A 16,044-nucleotide genomic window follows, 5' to 3' on the forward strand; every position below is an offset into this window, starting at 1 on the left:
ATCTGACCAAGTGATCCTCCACTGCAGTGTGTTTTCCCACCATCTTGCTGACTTGTCCCTCCTCCGCGCCTGCACACACTTCTTCCTGAAGGAGATGATGTTGCTTCTTTTTGGACACAAAACCACAAAAAAACCTTCACAACCATTTTAAATAAAAATTCAGATTAAATATAAAATTAGATACATGAATAAAGTCACCTAATTTTCATCCAGGTTAACAGCCTGCTGCTGTGAAAATACAAGAGTGAGATTATTTAAAGGTCCAGCCTCACAAATCTCTATACAAAATGTTATATGAGTACATTTTAACATGTTTTACCAATGAGAGTTTTAACAAGGAGACGTGTGTGACCCAGATTTCTGCTCCTCCACTTAATCTTTCTGAGCTGAACAGATATTTAGCTCAGTAGATGGTCAGTTAGCACCATCCAGTGAACAGATAATGGAACTACACGTCTTCAACACTGACCGGGTTCAGTATCATTTTATGGAGGATTTGAGCACCATCTACTGAGAGAATGTAGAACTTATTCAAATCATGAGCACGTGATGTTTCAGTCTTGGAACCTTTGTGAAATGGATCATAAACAACACAAACACATCTCCATATCTCAAAAACTGAATGTCAGCATAAATTAGCCAACACCCCAGGCAGGTAAGGGAGAGGAATGAGGAAAGAGAAATACTTAGGCTGGCCACTGGTTAGACTGGTTTTAACGTCACTGTGGGGTTTTTCAGTCATGAACTATGAAGTTCTGAGGGTGTAACAGCGTCTTCAGATCAGACGCACGCAGACACCAGGACAGACGAGGAAGAAATGAGCAGCGTCTTCTCTCCCAGTGTTTCCTCCACACATGAAGGTGGAAAGTGTCTGTAAGTCGACCTGAGGTGAGTTCAGCAGGTGAGAATCCTACCAGAGGAATCTGATCATGTTTGATCGTCACATTGTGTCACTGTTTACCTGCACAGGAGGAAGGGTTCTGGGTGCTGATTGGTTTGGTTTAAAAGATCAATATGATGCTTGGAAGCTGCTGCTTTAAAGCTCCATTGTAGTGTTTAGAGGAATACATTGGCAGAAATAGAATATAATCTAATCAGTCTGTTTTCTTTAGTGTATAATCAGCTGAAAATAAGAATAGTGTTTGTATTTTTGTTCATCTGTCCTGTGCTGTGAACTGAGTGACTGTATGTTGTTGTGTCTGTGTGAAGGTGTGGACTCTGCTATGAATCAGGGTGAGGACAGAGAGGAGGGAGTCCCTCCCTCTAAAACCACTGTGTGTGGGGAACATGACAGCCAGACCAAAGCTCAGAGGTGAGACCAGGATCTCTAACTGTCCATGACTCAAATCACTCCACTGTCATTGTTCACACTCACAGCTCTGTGTGGGTTCAACAGGTCAGACTCTCCTGTGTCCAGCTGTGGGTCCTTCAACAGTGACTCGTCTATGGGTGAACCTATGAACTTCAAAGGTGGACACCCCTCCGATCAAAAGTAATAAATTATCCCAGTTTGCTGTTATAAGATTTTCATTTTACCCGTGAATTTATCAGTGTGTCTGATTCTATCAGGATCCAACATGAGAGACTAGATTTTCTTGGACCTGGACCTAGACCTGGAGCTGAACCCAGCTGTGTGTCCTTCAAGAGCGACCGTTCCATGCACAGACCAATTGACTTCAAAAAAGGACATCAGTCAATCAGGATCCAACATGAGACACCAGACTCTCCTGGGCCTGAAGCTGAACCCAGCTGTGTGTCCTTCAAGAGCGACCGTTCCATGCACAGACCAATTGACTTCAAAAAAGGACATCAGTCAATCAGGATCCAACATGAGACACCAGACTCTCCTGGGCCTGAAGCTGAACCCAGCTGTGTGTCCTTCAAGAGCGACCGTTCCATGCACAGACCAATCGACCTCAAAGGAGGACGCCAGTCAATCAGGATCCAACATGAGACACCAGACCATCCTGGACCTGGACCTGAACCCAGCTGTGTGTCCTTCAAGAGCGACCGTTCCATACACAGACCAATTGACTTCAAAAAAGGACACCAGTCAATCAGGATCCAACATGAGACACCAGACCATCCTGGACCTGAACCCAGCTGTGTGTCCTTCAAGAGCGACCGCTCCATGCACAGACCAATTGACCTCAAAGGAGGACGCCACTCTGCTGACAGAAGGTAAGAATTTCTAATGTTTGTGTCTGTAACTATCCATCTCTGCTAAGATGAGGTTTGATGTCTTTGTTATCACTTTGTGTTCTTTATAAGGCTGTCAAAGTTAACGTGTTAATGATGAGTTAATGCAAATTCCTTTTAGCGCCACAATTTTTTTTGACATGCGATTAACGCACATAGGTTCTGTAATTATGACCCTCGGCCCACCCCGTAGTTTAGGAATAGCGATGCAGCAGTAATGTTATGGATGGCAAGCAGACACAAATCATCGTGAGCAGACATGGATACAGAAAAGTGTCTTTTGAACGGCAAGTTCAGTTTCAAACCTCTGTCAGACGATTCTCTCGACAAGACCAAAGTTATTTGCATTTACTGTGGGTGTGAATTGAGTTAGTGCCAGAGTACGTCGAGTCTCAAATATGGGGAATGTTCGTTCGAATTCGTTCAGTTTGAGCTTTTTTTCTTTTACTTTCCAGGTCCATTAATTAGCAACATGTCATCATTTTGTTATTAGAAAATGTAATTCACTCTACATTAAGTTCCCCTCAAAAACGTACTTCCTATTTCAACGTAGTTGTATATAAACATGATTTATAGGAGACACAGTGCAATGTGATCACGTCACAGATGTCTTTGAAAACATTACATTCAATATTCATGCAAAATTTATAGATTTCTACCTGACTTTATTGTGACAGAACAACTTTTGTGTATCCTATCACAGAGTTCGTCAGCAGAGCTTAAAGGTTCCCGGTGGTCAGTCTGCCCAGAAGCATCAAACATACCTGGACTCCATATTAACGGTGTGTAAAGACACAGCTACTACTGGTAATTAGAACATACACAAACTAAATACTGAACTGAACTTCAGTTTAAGTGTGATTCTGTTTCATTTACATAGGAAACTTTTGGTCCTGGTATTCATGTGGATGCCACCAATGTCATAATGTCATAACAATAATAATCATATGTGTATAATAATAGTATGAGTAATAATAATAGCAGTAGTAGTCAGCATTAGGCAGGACCGCGTCGGCAGCGTAACTGCAACCAACACTCCAGGTGCAACTGCAATCCTGCAAAGATGAGGGAGCACAAAAGCTCTGGGGAAGAAGTCAGTAACATCCGTGACTGGAACAGGCAAATGGAGAAAGAGGGGAGAGGAGCTCAGTGTGTCATAGGAGGTCCCGCAGCAGACAAGGCCTGTATCAACCTAACTAGGGGCCGGTCCAAGGCAGGCCTGAGCCAGCCCTAACTATAAAAGCCAGCCCTAACTCAGTCAGTATTATCAAAGAGGAAAGTCTTAAGTCTAGTCTTAATGTGGAGACGGTGTCTGCCTCCCAGACTGAGACAGGAAGATGATTCCACAAAAGAGGAGCCTGATAGCTGAAGGCTCTGGCTCCTGTTCTACTTTTGGTAGCTTTAGGAACCATGAGTAACCCTGCGTTCTCAGAGTGCAGTGTTCTGGTGGGATAATATGGCACTATGAGTTCTCTAAGTTCTCTAAGCCTGACCATTCTGACTATCATTCTGATCCAGTCTCCATGCTGCACTCTGCAGCTCTCTATCTCACAGATGATCTGATGTCGACTTCTACCAGTTAAAGTTTACATTTTATTCTTTTCCAGCTGCTGGAGGAGAACATTATCAGTTTTGTAGAGAATGAGCTGAAGAAGATCCAGAAGGTTCTGAGTCCGGATTACCCAGACTGCTTAGAGAGTCAGAGTGAGGATGAGGAGGCGTTGGATGGTGAGGATGAAGAGCAGAGGAAGAGCAGCAGAGAGGCATTTCTGAAGATCACACTGAACTTCCTGAGGAGAATGAAGCAGGAGGAGCTGGCCGACTGTCTGCAGAGCAGTAAGAGCACTTTAACAGATTTCACATGATGTGTGTGTGTGTGTGTGTGTGTGTGTGTGTTTATTGTGTGAAGAACTTTGTGTTGTATTTTTTTTGTATGAAAAGTGCTATATAAATAAAGTTTGATTGATTGATTGATTGATTGAGTGTGTTTGTGTGAACCTGTTCTGGTGTTCTCTGGTGAATGATGGAGCTGCATGGTGCTGGGCTGTGAGTACAGGTCCCACTAGAGGACGTGGGACCCTCATGCTACTCTCAGTGACAGTGTGGTCAGAGACATGCACACCAGTAGCCTGCTGGAGGTCATTTTGCATTTTTGGCTCTGGCAGTGCTCCTCCTGTTCCTCCTCACACGAAGAAGCAGATACTGGTCCTGCTGCTGGGTTAACTTGAAGGCCTGTCCAGCTCTCCTGGTGCAACGGCCGGTCTCCTGGTATCTCCTCCATGCTCTTGAGACTGTGCTGGGAGACAGGTATGGATGCGACATCCTCATGCTACCAGTAGTGACAAGGACACTAGCAGAAGACCAAACTAGAGAAGAATCAGTCTGAAAGGATAACGAGAGAGCAACTGTCTGTCTTTCCTTTTCGGGGTTGTCTTGCTTTTGCCTCTCCATTTCACCTGTTGTCACTTTGATTTGCACCAAAGCAGCTGAAACTGATTCACAATCACTTGTGCTTCCTAAATGGAGAGATTGACGTCCCTGAAGTTTAACTTACTTCCTGTTAGACTGGGACCATTAAGTGTTCCCTTCATTTTTTGAGCAGTGTATGATTGTCATTAAATGTGTAAGAGCTCTGACTGAAAAGGCTCTATCACCTTTGTGAATTAAACTGGATCATGGAGTGACACACCTGAGGATCTTAAGGTGTAAAAATGGAAATTGGGCAATAACAGATCGGATGCATAACTTGGAACAGGGCCTATCAGAGCTTTGTAAGTAATTTGTAAGACTGACTGAAACATACACTGATTAATTACTTCTTTGTTCATTCAGGGACTGTTGCTGCAGTGTGCCGACGTGAACTCAAATCGAACCTGCACAAGAAGTTCCAGTGTGTGTTTGAGGGGATTGCTAAAGCAGGAAACCCAACCCTTCTGAATCAGATCTACACAGAGCTCTACATCACAGAGGGAGGGACTGCAGAGGTCAATGATGAACATGAGGTCAGACAGATTGAAACAGCCTCCAGGAAACCAGACAGACCAGAAACAACCATCAGACAAGAAGACATCTTTAAAGCCTCACCTGGAAGAGACAAACCAATCAGAACAGTGATGACAAAGGGAGTGGCTGGCATTGGGAAAACAGTCTTAACGCAGAAGTTCACTCTGGACTGGGCTGAAGACAAAGCCAACCGGGACATACAGTTCACATTTCCATTCACTTTCAGAGAGCTGAATGTGCTGAAAGAGAAAAAGTACAGCTTGGTGGAACTTGTTCATCACTTCTTTACTGAAACCAAAGAAGCAGGAATCTGCCAGTTTGAAGAGTTCCAGGTTGTGTTCATCTTTGACGGTCTGGATGAGTGTCGACTTCCTCTGGACTTCCACAACAATGAGATCCTGACTGATGTTACAGAGTCCACCTCAGTGGATGTGCTGCTGACAAACCTCATCAGGGGGAAACTGCTTCCCTCTGCTCGCCTCTGGATAACCACACGACCTGCAGCAGCCAATCAGATCCCTCCTGAGTGTGTTGACATGGTGACAGAGGTCAGAGGGTTCACTGATCCACAGAAGGAGGAGTACTTCAGGAAGAGATTCAGAAAGAAGAAGCAGGTTAGAAGAATCATCTCCCACCTCAAAACATCACGTAGCCTCCACATCATGTGCCACATCCCAGTCTTCTGCTGGATCACTGCTACAGTTCTGGAGGATGTGATGAAGACCAGAGAGGAAGGAGAGCTTCCCAAGACCCTGACTGAGATGTACATCCACTTCCTGGTGGTTCAGACCAAACTGAAGAACGTCAAGTATGATGGAGGAGCTGAGACAGATCCACACTGGAGTCCAGAGAGCAGGAAGATGATTAAATCTCTGGGAAAACTGGCTTTTGATCAGCTGCAAAAAGGCAACCTGATCTTCTATGAATCAGACCTTACAGAGTGTGGCATCGATATCAGAGCAGCCTCAGTGTACTCAGGAGTGTTCACACAGATCTTTAAAGAGGAGAGAGGACTGTACCAGGACAAGGTGTTCTGCTTCGTCCATCTGAGTGTTCAGGAGTTTCTGGCTGCTCTTCACGTCCATCGAAAGTTCAACAACTCTGGAGTCAACCTGATGGCAGAAGAACAAACAGGCACCCCCCGGCGGCCTAAAGTCTTCAGAGACAAACCTAAAGAAAAACATCTCTACCAGAGTGCTGTGGACAAGGCCTTACAGAGTCGAAATGGACACCTGGACTTGTTCCTCCGCTTCCTCCTGGGTCTGTCACTGCAGACCAATCAGACCCTCCTACGAGGCATGCTGACAGACACAGGAAGTAGCTCACAGACTAATCAGGAAACAGTCCAGTACATCAAGAAGAAGATCAGTGAGAATTTGTCTCCAGAGAGAAACATCAACCTGTTCCACTGTCTGAATGAACTGAATGATTGTTCTCTAGTGGAGGAGATCCAACAGTACCTGAGTTCAGGACGTCTCTCCACAGATAAATTGTCTCCGTCTCAGTGGTCAGCTCTGGTCTTCATCTTACTGTCATCAGAAAAAGATCTGGACGTGTTTGACCTGAAGAAATACTCTGCTTCAGAGGAGGCTCTTCTGAGGCTGCTGCCAGTGGTCAAAGCCTCCAACAAAGCTCTGTAAGTGGATTTATGAACAATTTCAAATATGCTTAATTTAATACATGACAAATTAAACATTTTGCTTGTTTTTATTTGCTAATCATTTTACAGACTAGCCTTTTGTAACCTGTCAGAGAGAAGCTGTGAAGCTCTGTCCTCAGTTCTCAGCTCTCAGTCCTCCAGTCTGAGAGACCTGGACCTGAGTAACAACGACCTGCAGGATTCAGGAGTGAAGCTGTTGTCTACTGGGCTGGAAAGTCCATACTGTAAACTTGAAATCCTCAGGTCTGTATTCATGTATTGTTTGATAACAATCTGACGTCCCATCACTAGGTCATCGTAAGGTTTTATTTGATGATTATAATATGTAAACAACTGCTGTATACGCTGTATTTAAGTGGTTCACCCATTTGACCTATTGTTCGAAAGCTATGCTCCTTCTGGTTTGATGCGAACCATTTCAAGATACAACCCCCACAGCAGGTCCAATAAACGCTTCTGTCTGACATAAGACAAAAAAAACAAACAAATAGTTGTAACTCACCAATTATGCATTATGATAAGTTTAAGTTTATTTAATATCCACAGACTGATTGTATTCCAACAAAAACGGTGCTCAATTCGAAAGGGCAAGGTGATCTTAAGCCACGGAACTATTTAGTCCAATCCCATTATTACGTCTATAGATATCCACAAACTGCTGTTGCATTGTTTTGAATGTTCATATTTCTCTACTTCGTGCACACAGAATCCCCCATTTATATGTAAATGTGCCAATTTATTGCCATCAAAATGGCAATTGAACACTGACCTTTTGATTGACACCTCATATGAGCCAATAGGAGCTTCCATACTCTCACAATAGGAAACAATATTCCAAAACGGCCTGTGTTGAATGGAAAGACCTGCCTCACTCTCTCTGTACAGAGCCAATCAATAGTCAGTGATTTGTCAATGACACTTCTGACCTTAAGCGCACTTTTGAACTGGTTACTGACACCACAGACTGTTATAAATGTTCAGAAATGATAAACAAATGGCTCCTCTGTTATCTGAAATATCTTTGTCAATTCAGCTTTTCTAGAAGTGTTTTTATACACAGTAAGCTCCTAATAGACATTTCTGTCTGTGTCAAGTTTTTCACTCATCTCACATTCAGTTCATTGTTCTACTCTATTTTTTTAAAAAGCGTCTGGACGCAACCTCAGAAAAACAGGTGGAAAATATTTATTTTCTGTGATATTGTTCTCTACTTTGAATTTGGACTATGTGAGGCTTCATGATATGGTCCCATTGTGTTTTCCAGCTTATACCCCCCAGTTGTAGTCATTTGCAGCTTCTTTTTTTCCATTAAAAAACCCCTGTTTTTTAGTGTTTTAAAACTTTAAAACTTTAAAACTCAATGACAGAAGTAATTACAGTGATTAATAGTAATAGTGATTTCATTGTACTTTGGGAATGCCTTGGATATACACTTTAGGTAAATTAAGTTGAATTTTACAGGACTGCTAAGCAGTTTTAAAAAAAGTTGATCATTTCAATTCTGTCTACCCTGCTTTCTGTTCTGTTAGTGAAAATGGTCAAAATCTGTGGGATTTTCCTGCTGACATGATTTTCTAAAACACAGATTTTACAATGTTCTCCTCACTCCAGACTGTCAGGTTGTCTGATCACAGAGGAAGGCTGTGTTGCTCTGGCCTCAGCTCTGAGCTCCAACCCCTCCCACCTGAGAGAGCTGGACCTGAGCTACAATCATCCAGGAGACTCAGGAGTGAAGCTTCTCTCTGCTGGACTGGAGGATCCACGCTGGAGACTGGACACTCTCAGGTATGAACAGACATCAAAAGCTCGCACACTGCAGTGCTTCTAATTTCTTTAATTCCATGTCCTTCCACTTTGGTCAGTCATTATTAAGGATGGTGTACTTCTCCTAATTCTGTTCAGAGGAAGTGAGTAAGCCTCAATTAGGAAACACATGGATCCCCAGATCCCCAATGGAAACGATCATTAGAAAAACTTGGGTGTTAAATACTCTCATTTCAGCCCTACTATCAGCATATCTCTAGTGATGGCAATGTTGGCCAGTTGGTGCGTCCAGACCTAAATATTTCAACACCTATTGATGTTCAGTGACCTCTGAGATCCCTTGACTGTGAGTAGTGAGACAAAAGCCTGGTTGGCAGCTGGATTTCTTTTAAAACCCTAAATTATACATCAAAATAAATCTCAGAACCTATAGTTTTTAGCTGTAGCGTATGCGTTACTTACCTCCACTTTTAATATTCAGTTAGAATATAGAATATATAAAATATATACAGCATTGGACTTTAAAATGATGACATTTTATTTATGTCTTTCAGACACAGACTCAGCGCGCAGAGGGCTAACTTTGCATAAAACAGAAAATGATTATACAAGGATGATTACTAAGAGGATGATTATAGGAGTACCTGAGAATAACTAGACATGAATACATGAGTTTATGAGTATGTCAATAAGTTTCAATAAATAGGAACATACTGAGGTGCCTCAGAATATGTTGAAGTATAAGGAAAATTCAAAAACACTTACACTTTATTTGGAATTCAGCACCCAGTTTTTTGTTTCTGCGAGTTGAGCGCATCGTCTCCTATTTTTAAAGCATAAGGAACCAATTAAAATTTGATTTGGCTTGGGTTATGTACATAAAAATATTGTATCTTCAGAACATCAGGTTAATGTTTTAGTCAGCAATCTCAGGAATTAGTTGTGGTGTTGAGGAGATGGGATATTATTGTATAGAATATTTTCCTCTTTTTGCCACCTTCAACAGAACCTAAAATCTTTTCCCAATTCCTGTCAGTTCACATGCCGCAGTATTCTGAATCAGCTGGAGAGTCTTTAGAGACTTGATCTGATAAAAAGGAAGTGCAATAATCCAGCCTAGAAGTAACTAATGTGTGGACTTGTTGTTCTGTCTTTTTGAGACAGGTGTGACTGATTTTTGTGATATTAGGGGTCGTACACATGCTACATCTTAAACCACCTGGAAAACGCGAGGTCAGGTGTTGGGTGCTATTCTTGTGCCTTTTCTGGGCCAAATTTCAAAGCACGATGGCAGGTTGTATCTGAGGTTGCTAAGCCACCTCAACAAGCACCATATCATAGCCTATTTACTTCAGTTCCTTTAGACAGATGTAAAGCTCTGACAGCCCTGCACTAAAATGATCAACTTCTCCTCCATATTTATCACAGGTTGAGACAGACTCAACTCATCACTGCTGCTCTCATGTGTTTTCAAAGTTTTCCAAATATCTCAAAATTGTGATCATTTTATTTCTGGCATTATAACATTCTTGTGTTAGGTGGAAAATGTCTGCATATCCCTAATAAGATCAACCACACATATTCTCCCTGCATTATCTAATATGAAGCATTTTCTTTACTCAGTGTCATCCAGTGTTTAGAGACCATTTCTCTGACTGCTTTGTGTTTCCATTATTTTCTCCTCTGATTCAGAAACTCTTAAACCTCTTAAAAGTCCTCCTTTTTCACCTTAGGAGCTCTTGTAAGGTTTTACATGCTTTGTGAATAACTTATCTTTATAAGGACCTAGTCTTAACTGTAAGGGGGAAATTCTAAGAAAATGTCACAATTCTAAGAATTTTCTCAGAATTTCTTCATGAGGAGCAACTCTTTGTCCAAGGAAGCTTTGTAAAAACAGCCCCTAGTGTTTAACCATGCCTACCACGCGTCTACATTGAAAACAATGAGTTTGAGGACATAAGAAAACACAACATATGTACAGCCCCTTACGCAGGTGACAGAACGCAGACACAGTTTGTTTGATATGGGAGTTAAAAGACAAATCTTGGTCATGGTGGTGCAGTGGTTAGCATTGTCGCCTCACAGCAAAAGGGTTCCTGGTTCGAACCCGGCTGGAGGAGTTTGAGAGTCTGTGTGTTTGCATGTTCTCCCTGTGTCAGCGTTGGTTTTTCCGGGTGCTCCGGGTTCCAGGTTAATTGGTGACTTTAAATTGTCCGTAGGTGTGACTGTGAGTGTGAATGGTTGTCTGTCTCTATGTGTCAGCCCTGTGATAGTCTGGTGACCTGTCCAGGGTGTACCCCGCCTCTCACCCAGTGTCAGCTGGGATAGGCTCCACCCCCTCCGACCCCTAACAGGATAAGAGGTTATCGAAAATGGTTAAATAAAATAAAATAAAATAAAAAGTTAAGTTAACTGATCCGTTTCTTCTGGCTTGATTGATAGATATAACTGTGTATCATCTGCATAACAGTTCACAGAGTGATTTTTAATTTAGCTAAGGGAAGCATGTATGAAGCAGGGGCAATTGCTCTGAGACAACAAGGGAGGCTGAACTTCCCCTAAAATTTCATAGAAGAAATGGTCAAATATGCACTATTGGATTTACATTAAAATAAGAATTTACATTGCATTAAACGTGCGCTAGGATGCATTTAACATCATGACTATGATGTTCTAACATCAGCTGTTTATCACCAGTTTTCAAATGCGACCTCATACATTCTCGTGTCAGCACAGTGGACGCGGAGCTTCCAAGCATTCCTATGAGACAGCACTGAGCAGGTTTTTTCATGCAGCAAAGCGAGACGGTCATTGGATAAATGCGACAAAATCGTCACTTCCAGAGAGGCTCAACTTCCCTGGGACCTAATGGAGCAGTAGGGGGGAGAGAACGCTCGGTATCTGCATGATGATTGGTGGAATTGTCTAAAAGGTGGAACCCCTTTGTGATTGACAGCGCTTCACATTTCGAGCTCAGTCCCATGCGGATATTTCCGAGTGGAATCTTCTGACAGAGTGCCGTCTGGAGTTCCTTATTTCCATAAGCGATATAGCTTATTTTCACCGTTTGTACAGTACAGTTCACGTGTTTAAACCCATCTGAAAATCTTTGAGGTGTGTTTTGCTGTGGCTCTGTGGCATGAGTGTGGTTGAAAACAGCTTCAGTTTAATGTTCCTTTTATAAGTTACTGCCTCACTTCAACATGACACATTTTATGATGTAAACTTAAAGTGAACTTCCCCTGTTTGAAAGACCAGCAGCCGTCACTGGTATAAAGTGAATAGAACTGTTCCAAGCACAGAACCTTGTGGTACTCCATGACTAAATTTTTTGGTTGAACAGATACAGATGATGATGATTTTGTACACCTCTCATAGTTCCCACTACAGAAGGTGTCTCCAGGGACACATTTTGCTATTATAACAAATACAGACTCAAGAGGTGAAAACAATACCAGCCAAATGCTGTAGTGGCTCGTAAATACAGAGCAGATGAGTGATAAGCTGGCTCTTTTTTTGCATGTACATCACATTATCTTCCTCTTTTTCTTCACATCTTCTTCTTTCAGACACCAGTAACAGAATCATGGAGACAGTTGACACAGATGAGTTTCAGCCTATTTCTCTGTCACGCTGAGTGACACTGCTTCATGCTGAGCAGCAGTTAGGACTCATGTTGGATAGAAAATCATTCTGACTGTTTCCTCCTCCAGGTTGGACCACGGTGGACAGCAGATGTTAAAACCTGGTGTGAGGAAGTGTAAGTGTGGATTCAGTTTTACACATAGTGACGAAACAGCAGTCAATTCATCTTTAAATAACAAGATGGTAGTTGTGGTGATAATTCGTTAAAACAGTACTGCTAAGATCAAACCCTTCAGATGTGTTTGATGATAAACTGCTGCCGTCTTTTTCTCTTCTCTCCTCAGATTACTGTGAGCTCACACTGGACACAAACACAGCACACAGACACCTCACACTGTCTGAAAACAAGAGGAAGGTGATATATGAGGCAGAGGAGCAGCCATATCCTGATCACCCAGAGAGGTTTGACTACTGGGTTCAGCTGCTGTGTGGAAATGCTCTGACTGGTCGCTGTTACTGGGAGGTGAAGTGGAAAAGTGGGGTTTATATATCAGTGACATACAGAGGAATCAAAAGGGGAGGATATAGTGATGACCGTGTGTTTGGAGGGAATGATCAGTCCTGGAGTCTGAAATGCTCTGACGGTGGCCGTTTCTCTGTCTGTCACAAAAACAGAGAAGCAGTCCTCTCTTTCCCCTCCTCCTCCTCCTCCTCCTCCTCCTCTGGTAGAGTAGCAGTGTATGTGGACTGTCCTGCCGGCACTCTGTCCTTCTACAGAATCTCCTCTGGCTCACAGATCCACCTCCACACCTTCAACACCACCTTCACTGAACCTCTTTATCCTGGCTTTGGGTTCTGGTCCTATGGCTCCTCAGTGTCTCTGTGCTCTTTGTAGGAGGGAGACGACCTCAAACCCTGTGGATTTCATGTTGGTCGGCGCAGCTTTACTTCACTGAACTTTGCTACTTAAAGAAGCTGTAAAGAAGTTATCACATCTTTATTGGATATGATCAGTATGTCTTTATTAACAGGCTATATAAAGTTAGTTACAGAGTATAATATTTGACCGAGATTTGTCTTTTAATTCTCATTTAAAACAAACCTCACGGACTGCATTTTTTCCATCTGCGTAATATTGCGAAAATTAGGCCTATCCTGACCCGAAAAGATGCAGAAAAATTGGTCCACGCTTTTGTTACCTCAAGGCTGGATTACTCTAACTCTCTATTATCAGGTAGCTCTAGTAAGTCCTTAAAAACTCTCCAGCTGATTCAGAATGCAGCAGCACGTGTACTAACAGGAACTAAGAAACGTGATCATATTTCTCCTGTTTTAGCTTCTCTGCACTGGCTCCCTGTAAAATCCAGAATTGAATTTAAAATCCTACTGTTAACTTATAAAGCTCTAAATGGTCAAGCTTCGTCATAGTGCTATATTATCCCACCAGAACACTGCGCTCTGAGAACGCAGGGTTACTCGTGGTCCCTAAAGTCTCCAAAAGTAGATCAGGAGCCAGAGCCTTCAGCTATCAGGCTCCTCTCCTGTGGAATCATCTTCCTGTTGCGGTCCGGGAGGCAGACACCGTCTCCACATTTAAGACTAGACTTTAAAGGTAGGATCTGGAGGATTTTCAAACAAAAAAAAAATATAGACATATACAAATGAAATCCTGCTTAATCATCACCTATGGGCTTCTACTCGTGTGGTGGTGACTCTGTTTGCAGAGCTCCTGCCCTTTAACTGTATTTTGATGTTTTTGTGAGCTCGGACCGCTTCTGGGCGGAGATTTCCCCAGCCAATGAGAGAGCGCAGGTGCCGTGTCCAAGCATGTCCGAGCGTGCACCAGTGCAAGCCTTGCCTGAACCTCTTCTGTGAAGCCTTCTTCCGTACCTCCGGGCTCCGTACACCCAGGAGAGTTGAGCCTGATAGGAGGGGCCGAATTTGAATGTGTGTTTACAAACAGCAACTGGAAAATCCTCCAGACCCTACCTTTAAGACTTTCCTTTTTGATAAAGCTTATAGTTAGGGCCGGCTCAGGCTTGCCTTGTACCAGCCCCTAGTTAGGGCTGGCTCTTATTAGCATGACATTTTACGTGTTGCCAAGGCATAAAAACATTTGAAAGACAGTGAATAAAATTTACAACTGACACATACAGTATGACACTCGCAGAGCAAAATAGAGAAATATATATACAGTACTGTGACGCCCCTCCCAGTGTCTTTGAGAATGTTTCAGCCAGTCTCATCAGGCAGCTGGCTGACATGGGAGGGTCGTTACCATGATTAGGCTCACCTGGGCTTCCAAGCTATAAAAGCTGCCTAATCTGTTCACTTGGTCTACATACTATATATACATACATGTGTCATATGTCTCCTTTCTCTTTACCTATAAACACGTTTTATGTGTTTGTGTGTGAAAGCCAACAAAAGAAAAAAATAGAGTAGCGGAATAAAGCAGACCATGAGCTGTAAGGAGATGAACCGGCATTTATGTGATGTTATTGTTTGTGTGTGTGTGTGTGTGTGTGATAGGTCTACTGTATAGTAAGTAACTTTGCTTAAGATCAATAAAGAAACAATAAACAACAACATTTCAATACAAAATCATAGATGTAAATTTTAAAGAAAAAATAGAAGTGTAGGACTAAATAAACAGACACAGTGTGAGCTGTGAGGAGATGAACTCCAGTCCAATTTAATTGCTCTTTTTTGTATCCTAATTAAAGGGGGAATTGGCTGAGTTCAGCTCAGCATCCATTGTTAAAGGCGTTCCTGTGGACTCTGAGTATTCTCTTGCAAATCTCAGTGTGTAGGACTTCAGTTGGGTGTTTTTTCAAAGTCTTGATTTACAAGAGGACGCCACACTTCACTAACATACAGTAATGTGGGTTTGATTATCTCTCTCTATGTCAATCTCTCTGTCTCTGTCTCTTTCTGTCTCTCTCTCTCTCTCTCTGTCTCATTGTGTCATACGGATTACTGTTAATTTATTATGTTGATCTGTTCTGTACGACATCTATTGCACATCTGTCCGTCCTGGAAGAGGGATCCCTCCTCAGTTGCTCTTCCTGAGGTTTCTACCATTGTTTTCCTGATCAGCTGTGAGGGTCTTAAGGACAGAGGGATGTCGTATGCTGTAAAGCCTCTGAGGCAAATATTGATTTGTGATTTTGGGCTTTATAAATAAAATTGAATTGAAATTGTTGTGTTCCTTGTTTTATGTTATTTGTTCAGGTTTAGTTTGTTTCCTGTTTTATTTTGTAGTTACTCTCCTCATGTGTCGTGTTGTTTTACTTCCTGCCTCTGTGTTTATCTCCTCCACCCTGATAGGCCCGTTTCCACTGAAGAAGTTCCTGGTACTATTTGGGGGGCCCTCTCAACTGCCGTGTCTCCACTGTGCAGCGGAGTAGGAGGAAGGTTCCTGTAAAGTTACCGGGCTCTGGATGTGACGTAATTGTTGCGCGACCATATTGACCGGGGCGACGCAGCAAAGAAACAAACAAAGAAGAACAACAACAAAGAAGAAGAAGCAGAAGAAAGAAGAAGAAAGCAGACACCTCGTCTGCTGAGTTTTAAAAATGCTGGCTATTTTGTTGCTTTCTGTTGACGTCCCATCCCGCCTTGAGTATATCCAATTAGCACCAAGTAAACTCCAAGCCCCACCCAGGAGTTTTTCGGGGCCGTTCTGAGTACCTACTCCGAGGCAGGGACTTGTTCAGCCCCTGTAAAAGTTCCAGAACTCTAGCAGACATTCACAATTTTGTCAAGAAACAGATTTTTAATTGAATTTTCAGAAAATATACAAGTTCAACCATTACATAAACTGTGATGTA

The 16,044-nt window shown here is 42.5% G+C and overlaps 1 protein-coding gene across 2 annotated transcripts in view; it reads left to right on the forward strand.

Moving 5' to 3' along the window:
* The first annotated feature begins 635 nt into the window (after positions 1 to 635).
* The window catches only part of LOC117271132 (NACHT, LRR and PYD domains-containing protein 3-like), a 62,254-nt gene continuing 46,845 nt past the window's right edge, over positions 636 to 16,044 (forward strand). Inside the window, exons 1-11 of one of the 2 annotated variants that reach the window (XM_078173713.1) lie at positions 636 to 888; positions 1,210 to 1,312; positions 1,397 to 1,492; positions 1,570 to 2,181; positions 2,903 to 2,981; positions 3,807 to 4,035; positions 5,032 to 6,838; positions 6,932 to 7,105; positions 8,474 to 8,647; positions 12,340 to 12,386; positions 12,556 to 15,411. In XM_078173713.1, coding sequence (XP_078029839.1) covers positions 1,224 to 1,312; positions 1,397 to 1,492; positions 1,570 to 2,181; positions 2,903 to 2,981; positions 3,807 to 4,035; positions 5,032 to 6,838; positions 6,932 to 7,105; positions 8,474 to 8,647; positions 12,340 to 12,386; positions 12,556 to 13,106 — 3,858 coding nt within the window. In that variant the 5' untranslated portion in view covers positions 636 to 888; positions 1,210 to 1,223 and the 3' untranslated portion in view covers positions 13,107 to 15,411. Of the gene's footprint in view, positions 889 to 1,209; positions 1,313 to 1,396; positions 1,493 to 1,569; positions 2,182 to 2,902; positions 2,982 to 3,806; positions 4,036 to 5,031; positions 6,839 to 6,931; positions 7,106 to 8,473; positions 8,648 to 12,339; positions 12,387 to 12,555; positions 15,412 to 16,044 lie in introns of those variants that run through there. The other variant, XM_078173712.1, reaches the window with a different exon arrangement.

The sequence above is a fragment of the Epinephelus lanceolatus genome, chromosome 13 (assembly GCF_041903045.1).
Source record: "Epinephelus lanceolatus isolate andai-2023 chromosome 13, ASM4190304v1, whole genome shotgun sequence".
In the NCBI taxonomy this organism is placed as follows: Eukaryota; Metazoa; Chordata; class Actinopteri; order Perciformes; family Serranidae; genus Epinephelus; species Epinephelus lanceolatus.